Consider the following 21,828-nt stretch of genomic DNA (forward strand, 5'->3'; position numbering starts at 1 on the left):
TTTTAACAGTAAGAAATTATTTAATTAAAATACAGCAATTAAGAGAAGAGGACCAGCTCAGATAACTCTGTCGAGCATGTGCCCTTCTTTCCCATTCCTTTCATTCCTTTACCCCTCTCTCTTCCGCCTTTGATAAATCAAATTAATATTTCTTTGGAATCAACTGGGTGAACTTTTCCCGAAACCGTTTTCACCGCAAGTTTAGCCGCATCACATGTATCGTTGTTATTTTATATCCACTGCTCACACAAAATATATTTTTTTCAAGGTTCGAGTCCACTATGCCGCAATCTTCATATTTTTGTTAAGTCATTCTGTGGCTCTGCAGTTTCATGTGCTTTTAGGTTATTAGCCAATGCTAATGCTAATTAGGAACTTACAAAAACATGGCATAAGTCAGCATAAGAAAGTTTAAGAACACTTTAAGAATCTGATGTCGAGTTTTCTTAGGAACTCACTTAAGAACAAATTTCAGAAAAAACGTTTATATTGGTGACTAAGGCCCATCATCATATATTTGTCCCACTACACACATACATAGTATTTGTCATTATGCAGCAGCAAAGGATAAAGTCAAAATACGTAAACATACAACGGAAATAGTACATACAATAAAAACTGAATATAAACTGAGATAATTGCACATTGAAGATAGACAATGAATATTGCAAAGTTAAATGAGTTAAACCTGAGTTAGATTTATTGGTGCTTGAAAAGCAAATGAAGATCATAAAAAAAGGACGAAATAAAATGAAATTTTGCTCGTAGTTAAAACACGGCACACGTCAAACATTCATAAAAACTTTCCGGGGAAAAAGACATTTAAAAGACCCAGAAGATGTCTCCTGTCTGATCTCGTATGTGGACTCTGCAAAGTTCCTCCAAAGGTCGAGGCTAAAAACGGCTCCATCCACAGATCTGAGTGAACTCTGCACATTACATGTTATTAAGTCCCTGATGTAGTTTGGAGCGACGCCATTTAATGCTTTGATAGTAATTAGTAGAAGTTTAAAATCAATACAGAGAGCAAGAGGAACCCAGTGTGAGTTGGCAGGTACCGGGAGTAATGTGCTCATTAACACATGCGCAGGACTTTATCGCCTCTCGCCTGCATTCAGGGATTCAGTCCAACCAATAAAGAAAAAGATAAAATGTTGCGTGATGAAACGAGGTATGAATTCAGATTAAAGTCACAAGTCACTGTACATTTATTAGCTTAGAAAAAGGATTTAGGTCACCGTGGAGCCGCTCAACCAGATTCTTTTAATGTGTAGGGAGGACGCGTGGAAAATTGCACAAGGCCAGAAATAATGATACCACGAGCACTTAATACTGTGCTCTGGAAAATAAATGTGATTTCTTTTCATAGCTCTTTCCTCCAACATTGTTCTCGTCTTCATTACAAACAGAACCAGCGTGTTATGAAGTTTCTTTATCAAGTGCCATCGATATATTTTTTTCTGTAAAAATAAACAGTTTTTTCTATTTCCCCCGTGTGTGATACAACCTTAACAATAGAGACGTGACGACTAACACCACAGGATTCTGATGGTGTGTAAAATAAAATAAAATGTCATATCGTCCTGATGAATTATAAAACACCTCCCCCGCTGCCTTCATAACAAAGGAGCATAATCCTTTTCAACCCATTCAGGATTTTTTTCTGTTATTTGCAGGCACATAAACATTTTATGGTTAAACTATTGCTAAAGTAGGATTTAACCCTAACCCTAAGTAATTCATATAAGTATTTTTCTAATACAGGATTTTACTGCATGGAGACATTTCACTTAACCCCCAGCTGTTTTCAGTCTGACCACATACTGTTCCAACAAATACTAGTTCCCCAGAAAGCACATTTTTAATTATAATAATTTTCTTTTTTAAAGCCTTTATTTATTTACCCCCTGTGACGTTACCAATTTGTTTGTCTTTTTATAGCCTCAAGTTGGCCATTCTGTCAAGCGCCATCTTGTTTTTTTGAAACCAGAAGTAACCATATTTGGCCGGGAACCCATTGGACAGTGCTAGCTTTCAATCACATCCATGTCTCGATGATTACCATGCTTTATCGGTGATTAAATGTAAACTAGCGATTTGGATCATATCTCCGTATTTAAATATTGACCGATGTTATAAATCAAGTGAGAAGGAGGGTCATTTTCCCATAGAAAACCGGTAAAGTCGCCCCCTGCTGGTCATTCAAGGTTTCTGGCAGTTCGGCGTTGACTGCACTTTCCAGTCCCTGAGTTTACGTCCATTTTTATACAATCTCTGTCTTGCTTGCAGTCTATGTTTGGGACCAACGACTGGTATCGGTTGATTGTCTATACGTAATTTTAGACCATTTTTTTTTCATAATTTGTTCGATGCAGTTTCTCGGTCAAGTGTTTGTTCCCTTTATCTTTGAGTGAAGAACTCTGAAGGGCCGAGTTGGCTCCTGAACTCTAATCTCCTCGGCACTGTCTGTCTCATATGTTGAAGTAGCTGCCAGATTTACTCAACATCAGAGAGAATGTTTGAATACAATCGTGTTTCTCTCCGTCCCTCAGCCCCGGCCCTCTGCTCTGGTCGGTTTCTTCGCCGCTGCTCCGCATACTTTTCATCTTCTCTCCAAGCTTTAACTCCTCGGTGTCATCCGACAGACGCCCGCTCCTCCCGAGTCTCGCTTTGTCTCTCTCTTTCTCTCACTCTTCAGCCCCTCGAACCATAATGCGGCAGCGGCACAGAGCCCCTTCTGCTCGGGGTGGATGTCGATGGAGGGGAGGGAATTGGCTCAGATGTGTCCTTCGGGCGACGGGAGGAATCAGTATCATACACAGCAAGAGTCACACAGAGCTCTGGGAAATGTGTGTAACTCCTAGACAGAGCAGCGCTGACACAGATTGTATTGAATTGGGAGTTAAGGTGCCTGAAAGCTCACGGGGGGGGGGGGAGCACCTGGGCTCTGACAGTTGAAGCAGTTATTTTCATCATGTGTCTCGTCTACTTTTGGCAGCCACAGTCATTATGAATACGACTGAATAATTTGGAGTCAGAGGCTTTCTACTGATAACAGATTATTTCATTGAATTGACTTGAATAGCTTTTACATTTATTTTGTGAAGCACTTTGCAACCTTGTTTGGATAAGTGCTCCACTAATAAAGTCATCATTATTATCATTATTATTATAAATGAGCTCTTACAGGTGTCAGTTCAATGGCTCCTTCAGTGTGTGACTTTCTCAGTGAGCTGCAATCTGTCAGATATTAAAAGCTTTTCAAAGTAAACCTTGTAAAAACGCTCGCTCAAGATGGAAAACAGGCCCAGGTTTTTATGAGTTCCTAGAAATATGTATCTTTCTTTTTCCAGACATAACTTCCAATGACAGTTGCTGAGAAATGTATATTTTAACTTTTTGAATTTCCTCCTCATTCCCCGAAAATGAAATTATTGGTAACATCAAGGTTTAATGACATAACAGGATAAAACTACTTCCCGAAGATGTTTGTTCAGCTTTTCCTTTTGCTGCACTTTTACATTTTGGGAAATGTTTATTACCTTTTTTTGGTCGCAGATCGATACCACGTTGATGCCTGTATGTAATTGCAAGGCTGCAAACAACAGAAAGTTAACCTACCGTGGCATAAGGTCTTGACAAAAGGGCAATCAGCTAACTGTCCAAATGTAATTAAATCCCCTTACTAAGAGCTTACGGTGGCAATTATCCAACAACCCAACCCGAGATTAACGCATTTCTCAAGTTGCTCAAGCATGTTCTCTTTTTTCTGTGCGTCATTGTCGATTTTTAATATCTCTTGGCTAAAACAGGCGTCGCTGGTTTCCTCATATGAGCAAATAGACGTTAGGTAATGACTCCGGTTGGGGATAAAAGATTCCAGCTCATAACCCCCATAAAACCACACTTTTGTTAAACAAGTACAGTGTTAATTAAGGGAGCTTTTGAAGTGCGGGTGCGTGGATTTTGTCGCTGGGTTTGCGGTTTGCTTCTGTCTTAATGCTTAGCTAATCTTAGCTGACTGTTGCCTGATATTCCATGGAGACATAGAGAATGGTGTCAATAAGCATCTTACTTGTTTTCTCAGTTGCACACTGATTACTGTGTGTAAATACAATGCTACAGCCAGTAGCTCATTAGCTTCATCAGCTAACTGTCTAACTGTAATAGACTCCACACACCAAATCCTATAAATCACAATAATTAACACATTTATCATTGGTTTGACCCACAGGGCAAAAACTTAAGGTTTTTAGGAGCTTGCGTGTTGGAATATTACCTTTTAAAGATGAAATGAAATATTCCAGCACATAACCCCCATTAAATCACACCTTATTATCACTTTTTACACCAGTTCTATTATTTTAATTAATGAGCTTTAGAAGCGCCGGTACATGGATTTTGTTACACTCCGTGAGATTTGCTGTTTCCCTTATTTCCTACTAAGCTTCGCTCAGCCAACCATGATGCTGCTGTAATTACCATAGAGAGGGAATCGATCCTCTCCCACTTCCTAAAATGTGGAATATTAATATCAGCCCTGTGCCACTGAACCATGTGTAAATATGATTTGTTTTTTTTACTACCACACCTTGAATCCGCCTGCTCCGGTTCAGCCTTGGCCGAGCGCTGAAACCTCCGAGCACAATGCGAAGCTGATTTTTTACTCTGCGGCGGTGAGACACAAGAGGGTTGGATTAGGTTGTCTATGTCAATTGGGTATTACTGGATTTTCCATTCGGTTGAATCTCTCCCTCCATCTGTCTGGAAGCTGATCCATCACCGGCAGACAGAAGACCATTACCACTGCAGAACAATGTGCAGCCTCGTGGTATCCTCGTCTCCGCCAGACAATAGTGGAGGAAAAAGTTTATTCCCAGAGTCGATAAGAGCAATTATATGGTTACTCCAATTGTTACGCTGAAGTGGGAGTTAATATTAAGTTCAGGCACACACACACACCCGCACAGAGATAGGGAGAGATTGCTTGAGTATGGCATCGCTTTCTTCTTTTATGTATTTCAGTTGCCACCCTCGCAGTCAATATTATGAGGATCCTGCACCATTAAGCCTTTGTTCTCGGCTGTTACGTGTGTGTGTCGCTATTTGGGGAGACGGACGGATTTAAAAAGGCAACGCTTTGTGATAGCACGTTAGCTCGGCCGCGTGTGTGTGTTTGTGAATCAGCGTTTGACCCACGGCTTTGCCTCAGAGATTGTCCAGCGTCCTGCAGACACTATCCCCTTTCCGTGCCTCAGATGGTGCCACAATTCCAAAGCCTGGATCCTCTTACACGATTCTATCTATACTTCTATTCTATAAACTGTATGTGTGTGCACGCAGGGACACACAAATCAACTTCTGTCACAGTTCACTACGGCAACTTTGATCGATAAAATGAATCCACGCAATTAAAAAGGGACCAAATTTAATCACCGATGTCTGAGTCATCCCCTGCACTCAGGATGAGAGTCAACCCTCTTCACATAGAAAGACCCTGCTGCCAGTTTCACTCAACCTCACACACACACAGGGACCCCCCACTAAACCCTGCTAATCCACACACAATCCACACCTAGTCTATACAACATACGTCCCTAGTACTTTAATGTTTCTTGTGTTTACTCGTTTGCGTTTTTCCATTTATGCTCAGCTCATCTCCCGACCCCTCAATTCCCCCGACAGCAGAGATGAAATTGCTGAACATGTATAGTCAAAGCAAACACAGTGATGAGGGCTTATTAAAGACACAGGGAGCGGGAGAGGAGGAGCTGGCTTCCCTGGCTGCAGCTGCTGCATTGGCTGTGTGTTCAGCAGTGGGGAGGGGTAGAAGGAGAGAGAGAGGGGTAGAGAGAGAGGGAGAGAGAGAGAGTTGAGGGAGGAGGGCAGCACTCTTGTCGGGGGAGAGAGGGAATGCCCGTTAGTCGCGTCCGCCGATAATAGCGCATCAGCCACAGAGCCGAGCTATTGGGAGAGCAGAGCACAGGCAGTGCGGAGGGAGGACTGAGCGGCTGCACACTTGAGGAGACAGGCACACACTCCGAGAGAGAGAGAGAGAGGAAAGAGCGAGCGCATCCGAGAGAGGCAGGAGAGAGAAGGAGCCGAGCAGTGGAAAGAGGAGAGGAGAGCGAGGAGAGGAGGGAGAGAGAAAAGTTCCCAGGTCAGCAGTAGAAGGTGGAAGTGGAGCAGCTGGGACTCAAGCCGGGGTCTCAGTCCCACCGCAGCAGCAGGAGAAGAGAGTGATATTACAGGAGGGGATAGAGGCAGAGCTGTAACTTCTTCCTGGAAAAGGCAGTCCTGTCATCAGGGTTAGGGTAATGCTCCTCACAGGACCCCCCTGCACAGCTCCTTCAGCAGGACCACCTCAAGACTGCAAGCAGGAGACACTTGAACCTGGCAGAGGTGTCTGCAGCTTCTGATCCATCCGTGCATTTGTGAAGTGAATGAGCCGGTGCTTCCCTGGGAGAGAGAGAGAAGCGGTGGAGCAGTAGTGGAGGGTGGAGTTGTTCTGTCCTGTCATCTGCAGAGACTATGTTAGACTGTGCGTCGGGAAGTCCTTCATCAGCAGCTGCAGCCCTAGAGCATGGAGAAGTCCAGCAGTGAGGAGTCAGCCATTCACCGTAGCCCCTCAGTAGACAGCCGCGACTCCGACTTCGCCCAAGCCTCCACGTCTGGCCGCCCCTTCGGTGGCCGGGGGTTCACCGCCGGTGCTTTCTACGGCTCCACGGGCTCGCGCAACAAAAACGCACAGCAGGGACAGGCTGGAGCGGCAGCTGAAGCCAGCGCCGGGGACAAGTCCAACGCCAAGCCGAGCACGCCCAAGGGCAGCAAATACGTGGTGTTTTACCTGGATCTATCCTTTGTGTTCCTTCTAGAATTCAAGAAGTGCAACATGGCACGAGGCTGCCTCTGCTGCCTGAAGTATATGATGTTCGTCTTCAATCTCATCTTCTGGGTAAGTGGCTGATTTTGTTTTTTGTTGATGTTTTTTTTTGCTCATCGCACTTTGCTCACGTTCATTCAGGCTCAGGGTGCAACAACTTTGTCAAATGTTAATCAGGAAGCGTTATGATGAAGTGATGGTTGTCAGTGCAATAGTGCGTTTCTAATTCTTACATCAGGCTGTGTGTGTGTGTGTGTGTGTCTGCTCCTCTCTCTGTGCGTGCGTTGCTATTCCTGGATGTCATGACAGAGTGGATGGCGCTGCACCAGGTTCTCCTTTTGTGTGTGACTGTTCGGGGATGGCAGGTATGGGGGGGGGGGGAGCGGGTTCGTTCGGGTCACACATTCACGTGGTTGTGTGATTTACAGTGAGCCATGAGGTTTGAAATGCAGCTCTTGGTATGCAAGTGAAATAGAATAAGCCTTCCACTGGGGCAGTTGCATCGATGAGGAACACAATACGTCATGGGCAATCTGAGCTGACGTGGTTGAGCCAGTGGTTCTGGGGGAGCTGATGTGATTTGTGGGCTTCATTGAATGCTTTGCTCTCGTATGAAGAATGTCTCCGGGGTGAAATATGAACAGCGATATTGAAAATTTGAATAATCGCCAAGAATCTCCCGCTCTTGTTATTTGAATTTGATGGTTGAAATGTTTGTATTGTCAGGGTGTAATTAAGATGGTTATTGCCTTAATGAGAGATGAATATGATAATGTTGTCTTATGTCATTCCCTCACACAAACCTGCGAGCCTCTGATTGTTGCCCGTGCATGGGCATTTGTTTTCAAAGTGGGCATCCCTTGATACGTTTACAGAACAGATTAAAGGGCTTATGGGTTATGGGGCCAAGGCTTTTGTGTTGGATGCAGCGAAGCGTGAAGCGTGAAAACATCCCATCACTAGGGGGTCTCCACCAACCACGGCCCACCATGTCGCTGGGGTTGTGAGCTCTGCTAACTGGGGCACACGGGAGGCAGCGGAGTGGGCATTAGCCGGAGCCCAGCTGTGAACTGGCCAGTGTTTTAAAACGCACACACGTACACATGCACCACACAAAGCCATGTCTGTCCTCCATGTCTGAAAACGGACAGGCCTGCAAGTGGCGGACCCCCCCGAGCCAGCACCAGGGAAGGGTCTCTGCTGTCTGAGGGCAGAATCTCCATGTCACCCTCATATCATTATTCAGTCCACGGAGGCAGCAGCCAGGGCGATGGGCAAAGACACAGAAACGTCTCAGGGGCTCCTCTGTGTGCCTCCTCCTGCATGTGTTTGTTTTAAGGGAATGAAAGGGTCAGAAACTGGGAGATGATGTTGGATTCGTTAATGCAGACGCTGACTTACCTTGATGTGAGCAGCGCTTCAGAACTCAGTCAGGAAATGTGGAGTTCAATTAAGCGCTCGAGCTTTGACATCACTACTCTGTTTGAATTAGAGTCGGCGTTTCCAAGCGTTTTGCTTCATCAGCCAAATGATCGATAAATGTATTTTCAGTTTTAAAAAATGCACGATTTCCCTTTTTGAAGACATCAATTCAAAATAGGGTTAGAAGCCAAACAGAGCTCTATTTATCCGACTTACATGTGTGAGTCAGTTCTTGCCGGCTTCGCTCATTTTATAGATCCTCAGCCGTGTCGGTGCACTGCTGAGGATCCACCTCCGGAAGAGGTCAAGAGGTCATTATTATCTGCTTCTTCTTCTTCTTGAGGGTTCGGTCACAGAGGATTTACGTCCAGGGCTTTTACTTCCCAGTTTCTTTCCAGGCTCAATTTGTGTTTAACCCCTTTTCAGTGGCAAAACCCTGCCACTAATAACCCGGCTGCTGCACACCACTAATAAGGAGGTGGAAAGAGGCTTTGGATTTGAAGGCTGGTGGCCCCCCCCTGCTTCATGTGGAGTCAAGCCCCCCTGGCCTCCACGGGGCGTGTAATGCAGCAATCCCTGAGAGAGGCACGGCTCTCCCTTTAGTGAGGACTTGTCGAAGACCCTAAGTGGCTGTGGACTTCTCCCGGTGCGCCGCCTTTCCTGCTGTGCAATAATTCATTTTTTTACCCTGGTAATGTTCCCTTAATGAACACCCACCATGCATATTCCCTCCTTTCCCCTGCACATTTTCCCCTCCTTGTTTTCCTTTCCAGCAGCAGATCAAATTAATAACAGTTTAATCAGCGTCCCGTGGGAAGAGAGCGGCTGGATGTGTGTGGGTTATGATGCTGCATGTGGCTGCCGGGGGTCTCAGTCCATCAGAATGTGACAGCTCCAGGGTCTTTGGCATCTGTTTGACCAGGCCGGCTGGATCCTGGCTCTGCAGTGTCCACGTGGTTTGAAGGTGAGGGCTCTGGGAATATAGGATTCTCTCTCTCCTGCGACAGTGTGTCTGAGCGAGACAGGGAGAGGTAAGGTTAGAGGCATGTTGTATCTTGACACCCCTGGGATTGCAGTGCTCGCCCTCCGATGCTCCAGGAATCACAAGGTTACCGCAGCTGGTAAGGGAGGGTTCGCCTCTGAAGGTCTGACATCTCATCCCCGGCTCCGACACCAGGTGCACCCGGCGTCTCTTCTTTCTGTCACTGCACACATGCTGCACACACACGCACACACACACACACGTAGCAGCCATCCTTCGGTTAGCACACTCACCACCCACACACCCACACACACACCCCGGCGCTTCCCATGGCTTACAGTGGTAACTCGAGGCACAAGGTAAACAGCGGCAGGCACTCAAGGCATCTCCGTACATGCGCTCATCCTCGAGTCCACCTCACCCTCCACCCCCCCCCCCCCCCCCCCAGCAGTTGTTCACGACCATCTGGCTCCTCTTTCTTATGAGGGATTAAGAAAAATCTGAGCCACAGGGGGAAGTTTCGGTGAAGATTAGAGCAGTGTCGGGTGGCGCTGCGGAGGATTGAGAGCTCGGCTTCTTTGGTCAGCTAACGCCAACAATCGTCAAAGAGCAAATTTGCCTTTGTGCTATGATGGTGTTAGGAAGTGTGTGGTTTTTGTAGAGGAGGGTGGGTGGAAGGGGTTGTGTTGTGCTCACACACACACACACACACACATGGAGGGACTGTTCGAGTGGCCTGATCGGGTGATTGATGCTAAGCCCCATCGGTGTCGGCCCTGTGAGCATATCAGTGATGGTGTTCCTGGGATTTCAGCCTCTCCCTCTGCAGTGGATCCTCCACCCGCTGCCTCCTCTGTGCATCGCTCCCCTTCAACATTCAATTTACTGTCCAGCGCTGCTCGTATTTATCTTGCCCAGTGAGACTGGGACACCTGGAAAAGTACAAAACAAATATAATCGAAGCAACATCACACACAAGCTTGTTTTTTAACCGTAATAGATAGGTTGTGCCGTAGCCGTCCCAGCTGTGCCATTTTCACAACCATATCAAAAAGCCTAATTTGATTTTCTTATTTAGAAGAAAAGTGTCGTTTCAGCAGTTTTTGTCCTACAAGTACAAGCAGGGCTGGTGGAATCAAGGCCACTTCTTTTGTTGGAGGAGAGAATATATCTCAAATGTGTTTAGACTTTCCTGGAATCTGGTGCTCATGCTAGGATCACTGCAGGACTTATGAACGATTTGGTCCAAAGCAACAGAAGATTAGTTTTCCTATTGATTGAATCACTGAAATTGTGAGGTGTGTGTGTGTGTCTGTGTGTGTGAAGGTGAACGTCTGTGTCTGGTTGAATGAAACACCATAAAGCATTTCACACAGGCTGTCCCCTTTCCCCCCCCGGGGGATTTCAATCAAAGGTGCCAGAGCAATTTGCCTGTTTCTCATTCTCCCGATCGGCACATGAAAAGTTCAGTCATTATTTATGGCTCCATGTGCATTATAACAAACTTTTCTTTTTTCTTCTCCAACACAAGAGGCACAGCTGAACTCCATCAGTCACTGCCAGGTGAAACAAGGTTTGGGGGGCGCCGGGAGAAACAGATGAGGGTGTAGCGGCGCCCGGCGAGATGAGGAAACAAGCCGCGTGTGCCGAGTCGTCACGTGCATTTAGTTCAGTCGATCCACCGTGAGAGGCGGGCTCTTGAAATTGGCTTTGAGTTTGAAGTGGCAGAACGCAGCATCAACCTGAGCCGGTCTCAATCTCCGACCTCCAGCTATGATGGCGTATAGGCGTTCGATGGATTGAATCGATACCAGGGCCTCTAGGGTTTCACCTCAGCCGGTCAATACAACCAATCCTGGTATAGAATCATCCGTATCTACAGAAAACATATACATAACTTTCATTTAACCCAATACACCGCGTCTTCTCCGAGAGCTGCTCTTGTAATTTCTCTGCAACATTAACATGAAGAAAATCATTATATTTATACGCATCTGAATTATTTGGAGCCTTGTAATTAGCATCCCCCCACAGAGGGCCAGGCCTTGATTCCGATTGGACGACCCGCTCGGTAAACTATCTCCGTGTGTCCGGCTCTGTCCGGGCGGTCCGTCTCGGGAGATCGCCGTAATTTACACGCCATTCCTCGGCCGCTTTCGATTTCCCCGGCCGTGTTGTGCGGCGCCGCGGAGCTCATTAGCTAGTGTTGCAGATCTACTGGAATACAGAGTTGCCATGTTTCACTCTAGGGGGGGGTCGAGGTAATAGAGTGTTAGAAATAAAGGTGGGGTTTTTTTTAATTTATTTTTTTTGCTTGGATGCTGTTGGTAGCACCCCCATCACTCACCTCCCTTTGAATTGGATGGGGCCTCAGACTTGATGAGTCGTTATTTTTTTTGTTTGTTGCTTTAGTTAAAGGCTGATTATGACACACACGAGGAGCCGAGAAAACTGCAACGTTTCAGTTTGCAGAGTTAATAACTCGCGAAGGCAAAGATTAAATAACCTCCCTCTTGCAAAATAACCACAGTATCCTTAAGTTAATGCCACTCATACAGTACGTGCTGCTCTGGGGAATTCAGAAGTGAAGTTTGAAGTGTGCTCTTTAAAAGGTGACAGCGCAGCAGGTAGAGTTTCCTCCCGGATGCTACAGTGTCGGCTGTGTGTGGCTGTGACACGTACAGACAGTCACCTTGGGAACAAATGGAAGAGCTTGTAGCTACAGGAAATCAGTATATCAAAGATGATGGAATACCTCAGGGTGTGATATGTTCCATTCATCGTCATTCGAAACTACACACCAGTCTGGCTGTGTGATATGACAAAAGTCTCACATACCTACCGAGGTCATTTCATCTCCTGTCCAGATAAGGATTCATCATTACCTGTTGCCCGAGTGTGAAACACGTCTTGGCTTATCTCCGTCAATCCACATGCTGGGAAAAACAGTAAATTGTCTCCTGCAACGTCTGAGATGTGTTTCAAAGACTCGACTGTTGAATATAAACTATAGAGTTTGTTTTTTAGTGCCACGTGATATACATATGTACGTATGTAAGCATATGGCACAGAGCTACACATTAGTGTCCCGTTCTCCCGAGATGTGCACTTCTGGTTTGACTTATTGTCTCCTGAGAGGGAAATGAGAAAACAGACACTGGTAGAATATTGTCATCATCATCCTATTCTGTAAATCTTCTCCGGTAAACACTCAGCCCCAAGATTCTGCTTCACGTCTTTGCTCCAGCGATTAAAACTCCAGCGATCTTGCTTTTTCTAAATATAGGCCCGAGGAGTTCGGAGTAGAGAGAGGATGGGTGAACGAGGGGAAAAGAGACGAGTGTCATTAGTTCTGCATACATAAGCAGATCCTTTGTAAAGACCATGTGCCAAGGAGAGGCAGCAGGCGGCGTGCTGTGGTCAATGAATGTGCTGACATCGCTCAACCCCAGTGTGGGTGACGACACATGTTTTTTGGGGTTGTTTGATCAAAATGTGTCATTTATTCCTTTATGTAGTTTTTATGGTTGTCTGTGCAGCTGAAGACGATTTCACGTGTCATCATTTAATGTGGTGCAAAGTGATGGGTGTCATCAAGTGAACTGTGGCACTGTGGAGCTGCAGCAGTCGGGAAAACTGCGTTTGGAAGACGAGTGCAATTATTGCGGCGTTTCTGCTGCTTTTAAAACGTTCCTCATTATCCTGTTTGTGACAGTAGAGCCGGTGGTCTCAGCTCAGCTTCAACCAGACAAGCCGTGGTCCCGGCCCGGCTCAAACTTTTAAAAGAGCCGTTTGCAGTGTCGCGAAAGTGACAAATATCTCTCTGAGTGTGCATCGCTCTTTTACTGCTTTGTCGGCCTTTTTGTAAGAAGTGCAGAGAAATATTTCACTTTGTGGTCCGACCGTATGATTTATTTAATCTCGCTGTAGCAAAACAAGTCAGAGCTTTCAATGTAGCAGCGTTACAGATGGAAAGAAAGGGACTATTGTTTTATGTCCTTGTGCCGCCGTAGTGGAAATAAACTATCTATTCTCACCCTCTATTTTCACCTCAGGAAGACCAATCAATGCTAATCTTCCCCTAAACAGTGAATTAATGGAGACGGGGTGGGTTGGGGTGGGGGGGGGGGACTAGTGTGCCAGTTCCAACTACTCAGCATGTTCTCTGACACCTGCTGAAGGCAAATTACGGTGAAATCGATGCTTCCTCCTCCAGCTCTGCTCCGGCGGCTTAGAGACATATCATATTCTTCTGAGAGCAAACAGAATTGTTCCTGCTCATGTTTGATTAGCTCGATGGGATAAATCAGCAATATTAAATTTGGTGTGTAAGATCCGGCCTGCACGATGTACTTTACAGTATCTCTGCAATGCACAGGACTTCTTGGATAAACTGTTTGCTCTGAGAGATCCTATAGATGTCTAATCGAACCGCAGCCCGAGCCCACCACAAGACAATCCAATGTGTGCAGCTCCCTCAGTTCTCCAGAGGTTATCATCAGTGGGCAGAGGATGCATCAATGACTCTCTCTCTCTCCCTATAAGACCGACAGTATTTCCCCCAGGGCCGCTCCTTCCATTGACTCAATTGGGCCTGATGTGGGGGGGGTTTTCTTTTCCCATCAAGACCCCACTCGAACATCCCACGTTCCCTCCTCTATCTTCCACTCTCGGAAAAACCCACTCCGACCCCCCGCTGTGCAAACGGTGCATTTAAAATCCCAGTATATCAGATGGACTTTGACTGTGTGTATTTTTGAATGTGCCGTTTCTTCTCTAGAATCTGGGTCAGGAACCGGAGAATTCACATGGCTGCACGGTAATAAGCCCGGGACCCGTCTCCACCCGGGTAACGAGCACACACTCGTCCTCGTTGTTACAGCCGCGACAAATGAGAGACAGATTTATGCTCTGAACATTAGAGCATATATTGATTTATTTAGCAGAACCGCCGCAGATTACTGCCGCGCTGCAACCCAGTCGTAAAAATCTAACGTATCGCAGTATTCTAGATGGAAATGCATTATTACATCCTCAGTGTAGATGAGCGTCTGCAAGTGCCTGACATGTTTTTATTGGTGGTTTTTTAATGGGGCCAATTTCAAGTCATGTACGCGACATAATGTGCAATTCCCGCCATCAGCCGGTGAGTTAGGCTGTTTGTTGTGATTTGAAATGGATGCCTGTCTTGTGTTTTTTCTTTTTCCCACAGCGAAACCCAGATCTTCATCAGAGCAGGTTGTTGCAGTGCTCTCGTTATGTCGGATCCAATTTGAGCTCCACTCTTATTTGATGTGCGTGAGGTGCGCTCACTACCGGCTCTGATATATTCTCCCTGAAGAGGGAGAAGCAGCAGCTAGTCGAGATCCTCCACCGCTACAGTGGCGAGATAACTGTCTGGCTGACAGGCGGTGTAAACCTAATAGGGATTATTGCCATTCTTCCTGCATGCAGATTACGTCTCTCCCTTATTCCAGTTTTAAACTGTCCCCTTGACTTTGCCAGAGTCTTATCACACAGGAACCGTTCTGCTTGTTTATTTTTACACCAATTTGCAATTACCAGCTGTTTTCCCAGACATGAAAGAGCATTCGCTTTGTGTATCTGCTCTGTTCCGGGAGATATCAGGGTTTTTATGCGTTCCTGAAATCTGAAATCGGAAGCAGTCTGGTTGCCTGCAGCATGCAAAGTCTTATAATAAAACGGATGCATATGAAACCAGCCTCCTTCCTTCACTTTGGTATTCAATCGGTGGCACAGGGGGGATGTCTCACATCTTACTTTTTAGAGAGGACCTGACAGGTTTATTTCACGGTTGAAATGCGAGAGCACGGCCGTAAAAGTTGTCAGTCATCGCCTGAAACGACGAAGGGTCAGGTTCCTGTTCACGTTCAGGTTCTGAATTCATCCTTTGTAGAAACATCAGCCGCTTTTTTAATGATGCGGCACAAACAGAAAAACAGCCGAGAGCGAGTTTACCTTCAGCTCATGCGCATGGCCTCATCTAATTAAATTTAATTCAATGCATAAGCCACTGTTGATGAGTATTATATAACAAATATGGAAGATATTTGTCTTAGTTACAGTTTTATCCATTTGCTAGTGTATCTAATTTCAAATTGAAGGTCAAATAAGTGAGAAATCTGTCGAGACTCCTCTACAAACACACACACTCACATTGTGTGGTTTGTGGTCGCTGTCAGTCGTTATTATTTCTGCACAGATGTCTCCATTTCTCTTATTAAGCCACCCAGGCTTCAGTAATGGGCGACTTGGGATGGCGGTGGAATACAGAAGCCCGGCGCTCGCTGTGGGCAGAGGAGAGGAGTCCAATCAGAGCAGTCGATTATGGGGTCAGCGTCGCCCTCAGTGAATGATCTCGTTCATCCGCAGCGAGCCGGTGTATCTATTAACATGCACCTTTCTTTCCTGCGTGTGTGTTTGTGTGTGTTTGTGTGTGTGCACTCACAAATCCCCATCACTGTACTCTATCCTCTGATAGTATCAGAGCAGCGTGTTCCGGGGGGGGGTCAGCCCATTAACGCCCTCGGCCATTTGGTAGAAATTTCACCTACTCCAGAGCGGGATTGTCATCAGTGTGGATCACTCACATGACAGCTCGTCAACCTGGCTCACGCTGGTTGTGCGGCTGTGCAGAGTGAACTGGGACAGACGGGTTGGGCCAGATTTGTATCTCCCCACCCCCCCGAGTCTCCTTCTGAGAGAACAGACTGGCCGAGACCAAAACACTGTCCCTTTACCCCGGGTGGGAGGAAGTGAAGCGTGAAGGCAAAAAGTGAGAGAGGGGGGGGGGCGGGACCTCTTCCCCTCGAGCGGGAGAGGTGAACACATTGATGTTTGATGACAGCCCCCCAAGAGGTGAGTCACCCTCAATGTCAGAGGCTGCTCTCCCTCTTTATCTCTCTCTCTCTCTCTCTCTCTCTCTCTCTCTCTCTCTCTCTCTCTCTCTCTCTCTCTCTCTCTCTCTCTCTCTCTCTCTCTCTCTCTCTCTCTCTCTCTCTCTCTCTCTCTCTCTCTCTCTCTCTCTCTCTACATCATGTCCCATTTGTTTCTCGTCCTGGGGGCAAACTCGAGAAAACATTTGGTCACTTTCAGGAGGAAACAGGGCAGAAATCAATGCAGCTTAACTTGCTGGAAACAGTTCCTGAAATATTTAAGCCCCGAAAAAACCGGATGTGTGAAGAAGAGAGTGGATTTACCGAGGGTTTCCCCCCCCCCCCCCGACTTCTCACCCCCACTTGTTTTTTCAGTTAGGTGACACGTCAGCCTTTGATGAATTGCTGCTTATTAGCCCATAATTTGCTGCACACCATTAATTACGCGTCTTTGTCACGTATGAGCTGGCGTCTGATTAAAGAGCGGCGCGGTGTTGGATCTTTCATAAACAAGAAGCTTTGTTGCACTGACCTTTATGGATGAGTTGTGCCCCTGACAACACGGAGAAACTCAGCTGGGTGAGTTCAGGCTGCATCTGAACGTCAGGCATCCGTATTCACCAATTTTATATCTTCGAATTTTGGCATTTTTTCTAGCGGCATCTTGTTTTTCGGAAACCCAGGAGTTGCCATATTTTGAGAAGAGGGAATAGAGCTTGACTGAGAGCTCGAAAACGCTGCACACAACTAATTACACCTGCAGCTCACACTAATTAGACGCTACTAGCTGTCAATCACATGTCATGCCACAATGTACACCGAGCTTTATCGTCTATTTGACTGTAAATCGAACCATAATTTACCAAATGAGCATAGTTTTTTATAATACGGGGGTTGAAACTATTAATATATACCATAAACTCCTTGATTAAATGTAAAAGGTGACATATTATGAAAATTCCACTTTTGTAGTGCTTCTACATGTTAATTTGGGAACCTAGCATGTCTACTGACCCAAAAACTCTGGAAAAAAACAACTCCCGCGATTTGTTGTGGTTCCTCTATGTCAGAAACGATACGCTAGATGGCGTCCAATGGGATTACGAGCCGTAAATACGTTATAGTCACAATATACCATGCTACATGGCCTTGGACCACCATCGCTATCATCCCCACCGGAGCTAGTGTTAGCCCAGAAGTTACCATATTTTGAGAAGAGGGAATTGAGCGTGAAGAGCTCGAAAACGACTAACTACACCTACAGCAGGCACTCATTGGACGCTACTAGCTTTCAATCACAAAGTCATTCCACAATGTACACCGAGCCTTATCGTCTATTTATTTGACTGAAAATTGAACCATAACTTATAAAATGAGCATCGTGTTGAAGCTAGAAGTTCATACCATAAACTCCTTGATTAAATGTTAAGCAAAGTTATAAATTAAGTCATTTTTTCTTAGAATTCAATAGAAACTGAATTTTTAGCAACCTGTGGAGTCGCCCTCTGCAGATCATTCGAGATAATACAGTATGCAGGCACTTTCGCTTTGGCTTTAATTTACAGTGAAGCAGACTCGATGTCCATTTTGACTCAAACTCATCTCCAGAGCGAAGCTGTGTTGAGTTTTTAATGCTCTGCCTTCGATCAACTTCGCTTTTTTGGGCCAAATAAATGTTGCTGTCCGAACCGATGTAGCATCCAGAACAGGAGCCTCACTGGTTTCCTTCCTGGAAACCTTGGCTCTTTAAATAATTCATCCTTTGGCAAGTTTTTTAGCTTTTCTTTTTCATCATCCTCTAAAGAATTAGATGAAAAGTGAAGGCAGGTGTACCCAGAGAGCGTCAGACTGACAGTGGAATTAAACTGACAAAATAAACAAGTTGCTTTCTACCCCCCCGACAGCTCTGAACTCCCCAGCCTGATTAGCTGCCGCACACACAGCAAAGTTTAGGTTCCTCCTCTGCATTATTCATCTCAAAACGCGTGAGATTAAAAAAATCTGTAAAGCTGCTCCGAGCTTCATGAGAGTAATAAGTCAATCATATTGGAATTAACGGACCTCCTGCATATATTCATCGAATGATTCCCTATATGTCTGTGTGGAAAACACATGTGCAGCCACGTGTATCAGTGACTGATCTGCAGAGATCCTACACAAACTGAGGTTGTGTTTTTGAATCATCTCCATGCAGGATGTTGAAAACCAGTTTTTTCCAGAGCAGGAGAATAGAAAACAAAACAAAACATGATTTCATATCTCATGACCAGGATATGAGACTAATTGAGTTGCGATCAAGCAGATGATGTGGATGACGTAGTATCCGCATGATGAAGACGAGGACAGTAGCGGCCCTTCATCTCGCCAATACGAAGGTCGACATGTCTGTTTGCCGCCGTCTGTCAATACTGTTGAGAGCACAGTAATTGGCACATAAAAGCACATCTCTGTTGCAGAACCCTCCTCCATCTTCAGCCCTCCTCGCCCTCCTCCCCTCTGCTACAGTTCATTTTTCACCAAAGTGCTTAGCTTGCAAAAGAGATGTGAGGGGAGGAGGGGTGGGGGGATATTGTCTCTCTTTAATTCTATTCTGGTCCGTCGGAGAGAGGGACGGATTTCTGTGCTATTTGCTTGATTTAAAAATTGGGGTGAGCCCATCTTTTAGATTTGTGAGGCCTAAATAAACAGAATTATGAGGCGGATGAGTCACAAGTGGGCCGTTGGTCGTCAGTTCCTCAAAAGCAATCACGTTTCACGCTGTCCCCGAGTAACAATGGCTCTATTAGCCCGGTTTAGCCGCTGATCCAACGTCGCCCTCCGCAACGCACACAGCCACTGAGGATTCTGGCTGTTTCTCATATTTAACGGTGGCGGGCGGTCGGCTTTACCGCCCGTAGAATTCCCCCGTGATCAGCAGATTCCATTGTCATCCGCGAGACGAGAATAACCTCATTCGGATAGACACATCTATTTATTTGCCCAGGACGAGCACCCGGCAAGAAAAGAAAAACAAAACATCAATATGCTTTGGAAACAGTTTCACTCTCCGTCGGCGTTGCGTTACGTGGGAGACAAGGGAGGGCGGGGGGGTGCAAGCTGCAGCGGTGCAGATCCTCATTATATCAGAGTCCAACACGGACGCTTGCTGCTGTTGCGACCATTGGGATTCACCGGGGCTGGAGTAGAGTACGGTGCAGAGCTCAGTGCAGTTCACTGTCAACATCTCTGTGTTTGTGCATTATGCATCCTGTTGACTTCCTGTGCACTAAGCAAAGCAAGTCAAGGTCAGGGAGGAGCAGCCCATGGATATTCATACCCAGGGCTCCGAACATCCACGTCCATTTAGATGCTTGCGTTTGTTGCTCGTACACCCCCGACGTGAACAGAAGTTCCTCTGGGCTAATTGCTCTGGCACTCGCCGACAGATCTCACATCCAACTGTGCATCTATCCATGTGTTAGAGTCACTGTGATAATACATCTCAGCTGGAATCGCTGATCTCTCTTTGTTCCTTACACCGGGTGATTGACGGATCAGCCCGTCCAACAAAAGCTTCCCCCTCTGCAGAGGCGTGTGATGAGAGGCAGGTGGGAAAGTGGGATGGATTCAAATGGGGACATTTCACGGGCCGGTGCATTTTTTTTTTCAAACAATTTAAACCTTTGTCTCGGCCTCACCGGTAATGTGACCTATTCTTTATTGGCACAGGGGAACATGAAGTGGTCACAGCTCAGAGACACAGGGGAATAGATTCTGTTTTGTTTTGACAGCGTGGATAAACTGCGTGAGCCCGTTCTTTTTATTCTTTTTATAAAATGGTCTAAAACCTCTCAGGCTATGGCCGTGTTTTAAATCTGCTGGGTAATATTAAACGAGAGATGCGGTTTTTCTAAGAACTCTAACCTCTTTTGAGTTGCTCTTTTCATTTTAAGCGGTTGTTACTAATTCATTCGCTGTCGTCTTTCCCGTTAGCAGAAGCTGACACGCAGCTATTCTGTTGGGGACCGCTCCGAGTAAGATGTGATTAAAGTTGGCGAGGACGCTGGAGGAAATGGAACCGCATCGCACATAAAAAATTAGGTCAACGCTAACAGAGGAGTTACTGTGAGGTGAGGAGAGTCAGGGTAAGGTAAGATGACGTCATTTGATTTTAACAGGGACGTTAAAGGACATTGTTAGGCAAAACATTTAGTTTAGTTTCAATTAGAGATCGATGCTGGCACCTCCATCAATGTGATTGATCGTTGAAATCCCGGGAGTGTCAGTTCTACATCTGCTCACTGGCTGATCGTCTCAAAATCAATAAAGCTGGCCCCAAACTAGAGGGAAATATGGCAGATGCACAGATTATCTGTCCAAAGGATCCTGTTGTGTGAGGGGTTAACAGAGATAATCCTAATATCAAACACTGGATTTGAGCAGCGATTGGGCGAGTGAGCAGAAAACCCCTAACACCCAATGAGAGCGAGCTGACCTGGATGCATGTGTTTCGAACCAACACACATAAATAAGACTTTTGTCTCCGGTACCAGGTGGACTGTAGAACAGCTGGATGAAATTTTGGAATTGTTGCAACAGTATGGCTTCTTGTTAAATGTGTCCTGGACAGGCAGCTGATGACGGCCACAGTCCAGCTCCATGCTGGGAACTCACAGGACTCGGAAACCACCTTTCAGAAATCTAATGCAGTGGGTTCCAAACTAGAAGAGGGTCTCAACACACAGGAGGAGGGTCAGAAGTTGATCCAGGAATCAAATACAACTTTAAAACTATTCTTAATATCCTATTTTACAAGAAATTGTTAAAAAAGCAATTTAAAAAAAAAATTCTAACAAATCATGCAAATAATCATCAGCCGTCAGATTTTTGACTCCATGTGGTCCCTGAGATGTTTATGATAGATTTTTTTGTCAACTAGCTCAAAATCCGTATAAATCGTTAGGGTCATGAGTCTGTTGCCTGGTTATTTTGAGAGTTAGCATCTGAAAAGTTCAGTGAAACTCTGGTCTAGTCAGTGACCTCGTGATTGAAATATTGAAAAACAATGTTTGTCGTTATCTCTGTTGACTCATTTAAGATTTACAAGTCCTGTGTTCTGCAGCCGGCACAAGCCACTTCACCGCAGATCCCCGGTCACATGCGGGTGCACACGAGGTAACTCCGGCAGCTCAAGAGGAAACAAATGTCTCCCAAAGCCTCCGTGCTAATAATACTCATGTTTTCTGATATTAACTCAGACAAATGGGAAGCAACCAGAGAGTCTGAGCCGGTAATGCACGCTCTCAGGAAATGTCTTTTTCTAAAGAGGTAATGGAAAAGTAAACGGCTGAATATTTCATTTGCACACGAGGCACAAATATTGCCACAGAAGCAGCTGCCATGATCAGCAGGCCTCAGTTTGAAATGGCCTCTGGACACAGTGATAAGTCGTGATGGCACCGATCAGCTGCAGCTCCGTCCTCCGCCTCATTTGTTCCTGTCAGAACCAGATAGGGGGGGTGCTATCTGTTGGCAGCCGTCCCGCGGTGACACGGGAGACGATGAGACGGCTTCTTTCCAAGCATCACCTGTGCGATACGGCGCCGAGTGAAGCCGACTTGTCACTCTTTTCCTTTTCTAAAGCCCCCAAACTCCCGGGATGGAGG

The 21,828-nt window shown here is 45.9% G+C and overlaps 1 protein-coding gene across 1 annotated transcript in view; it reads left to right on the forward strand.

The window, feature by feature from the left end:
* The first annotated feature begins 6,583 nt into the window (after positions 1-6,583).
* Positions 6,584-21,828, forward strand: part of tspan9a (tetraspanin 9a) — a 69,046-nt gene continuing 53,801 nt past the window's right edge. Inside the window, exon 1 of the mRNA XM_061076904.1 lies at positions 6,584-6,955. Coding sequence (XP_060932887.1) covers positions 6,584-6,955 — 372 coding nt within the window. The remainder of the gene's footprint in view (positions 6,956-21,828) is intronic.

The sequence above is a fragment of the Limanda limanda genome, chromosome 8, assembly GCF_963576545.1.
Source record: "Limanda limanda chromosome 8, fLimLim1.1, whole genome shotgun sequence".
Lineage (NCBI taxonomy): Eukaryota > Metazoa > Chordata > Actinopteri > Pleuronectiformes > Pleuronectidae > Limanda > Limanda limanda.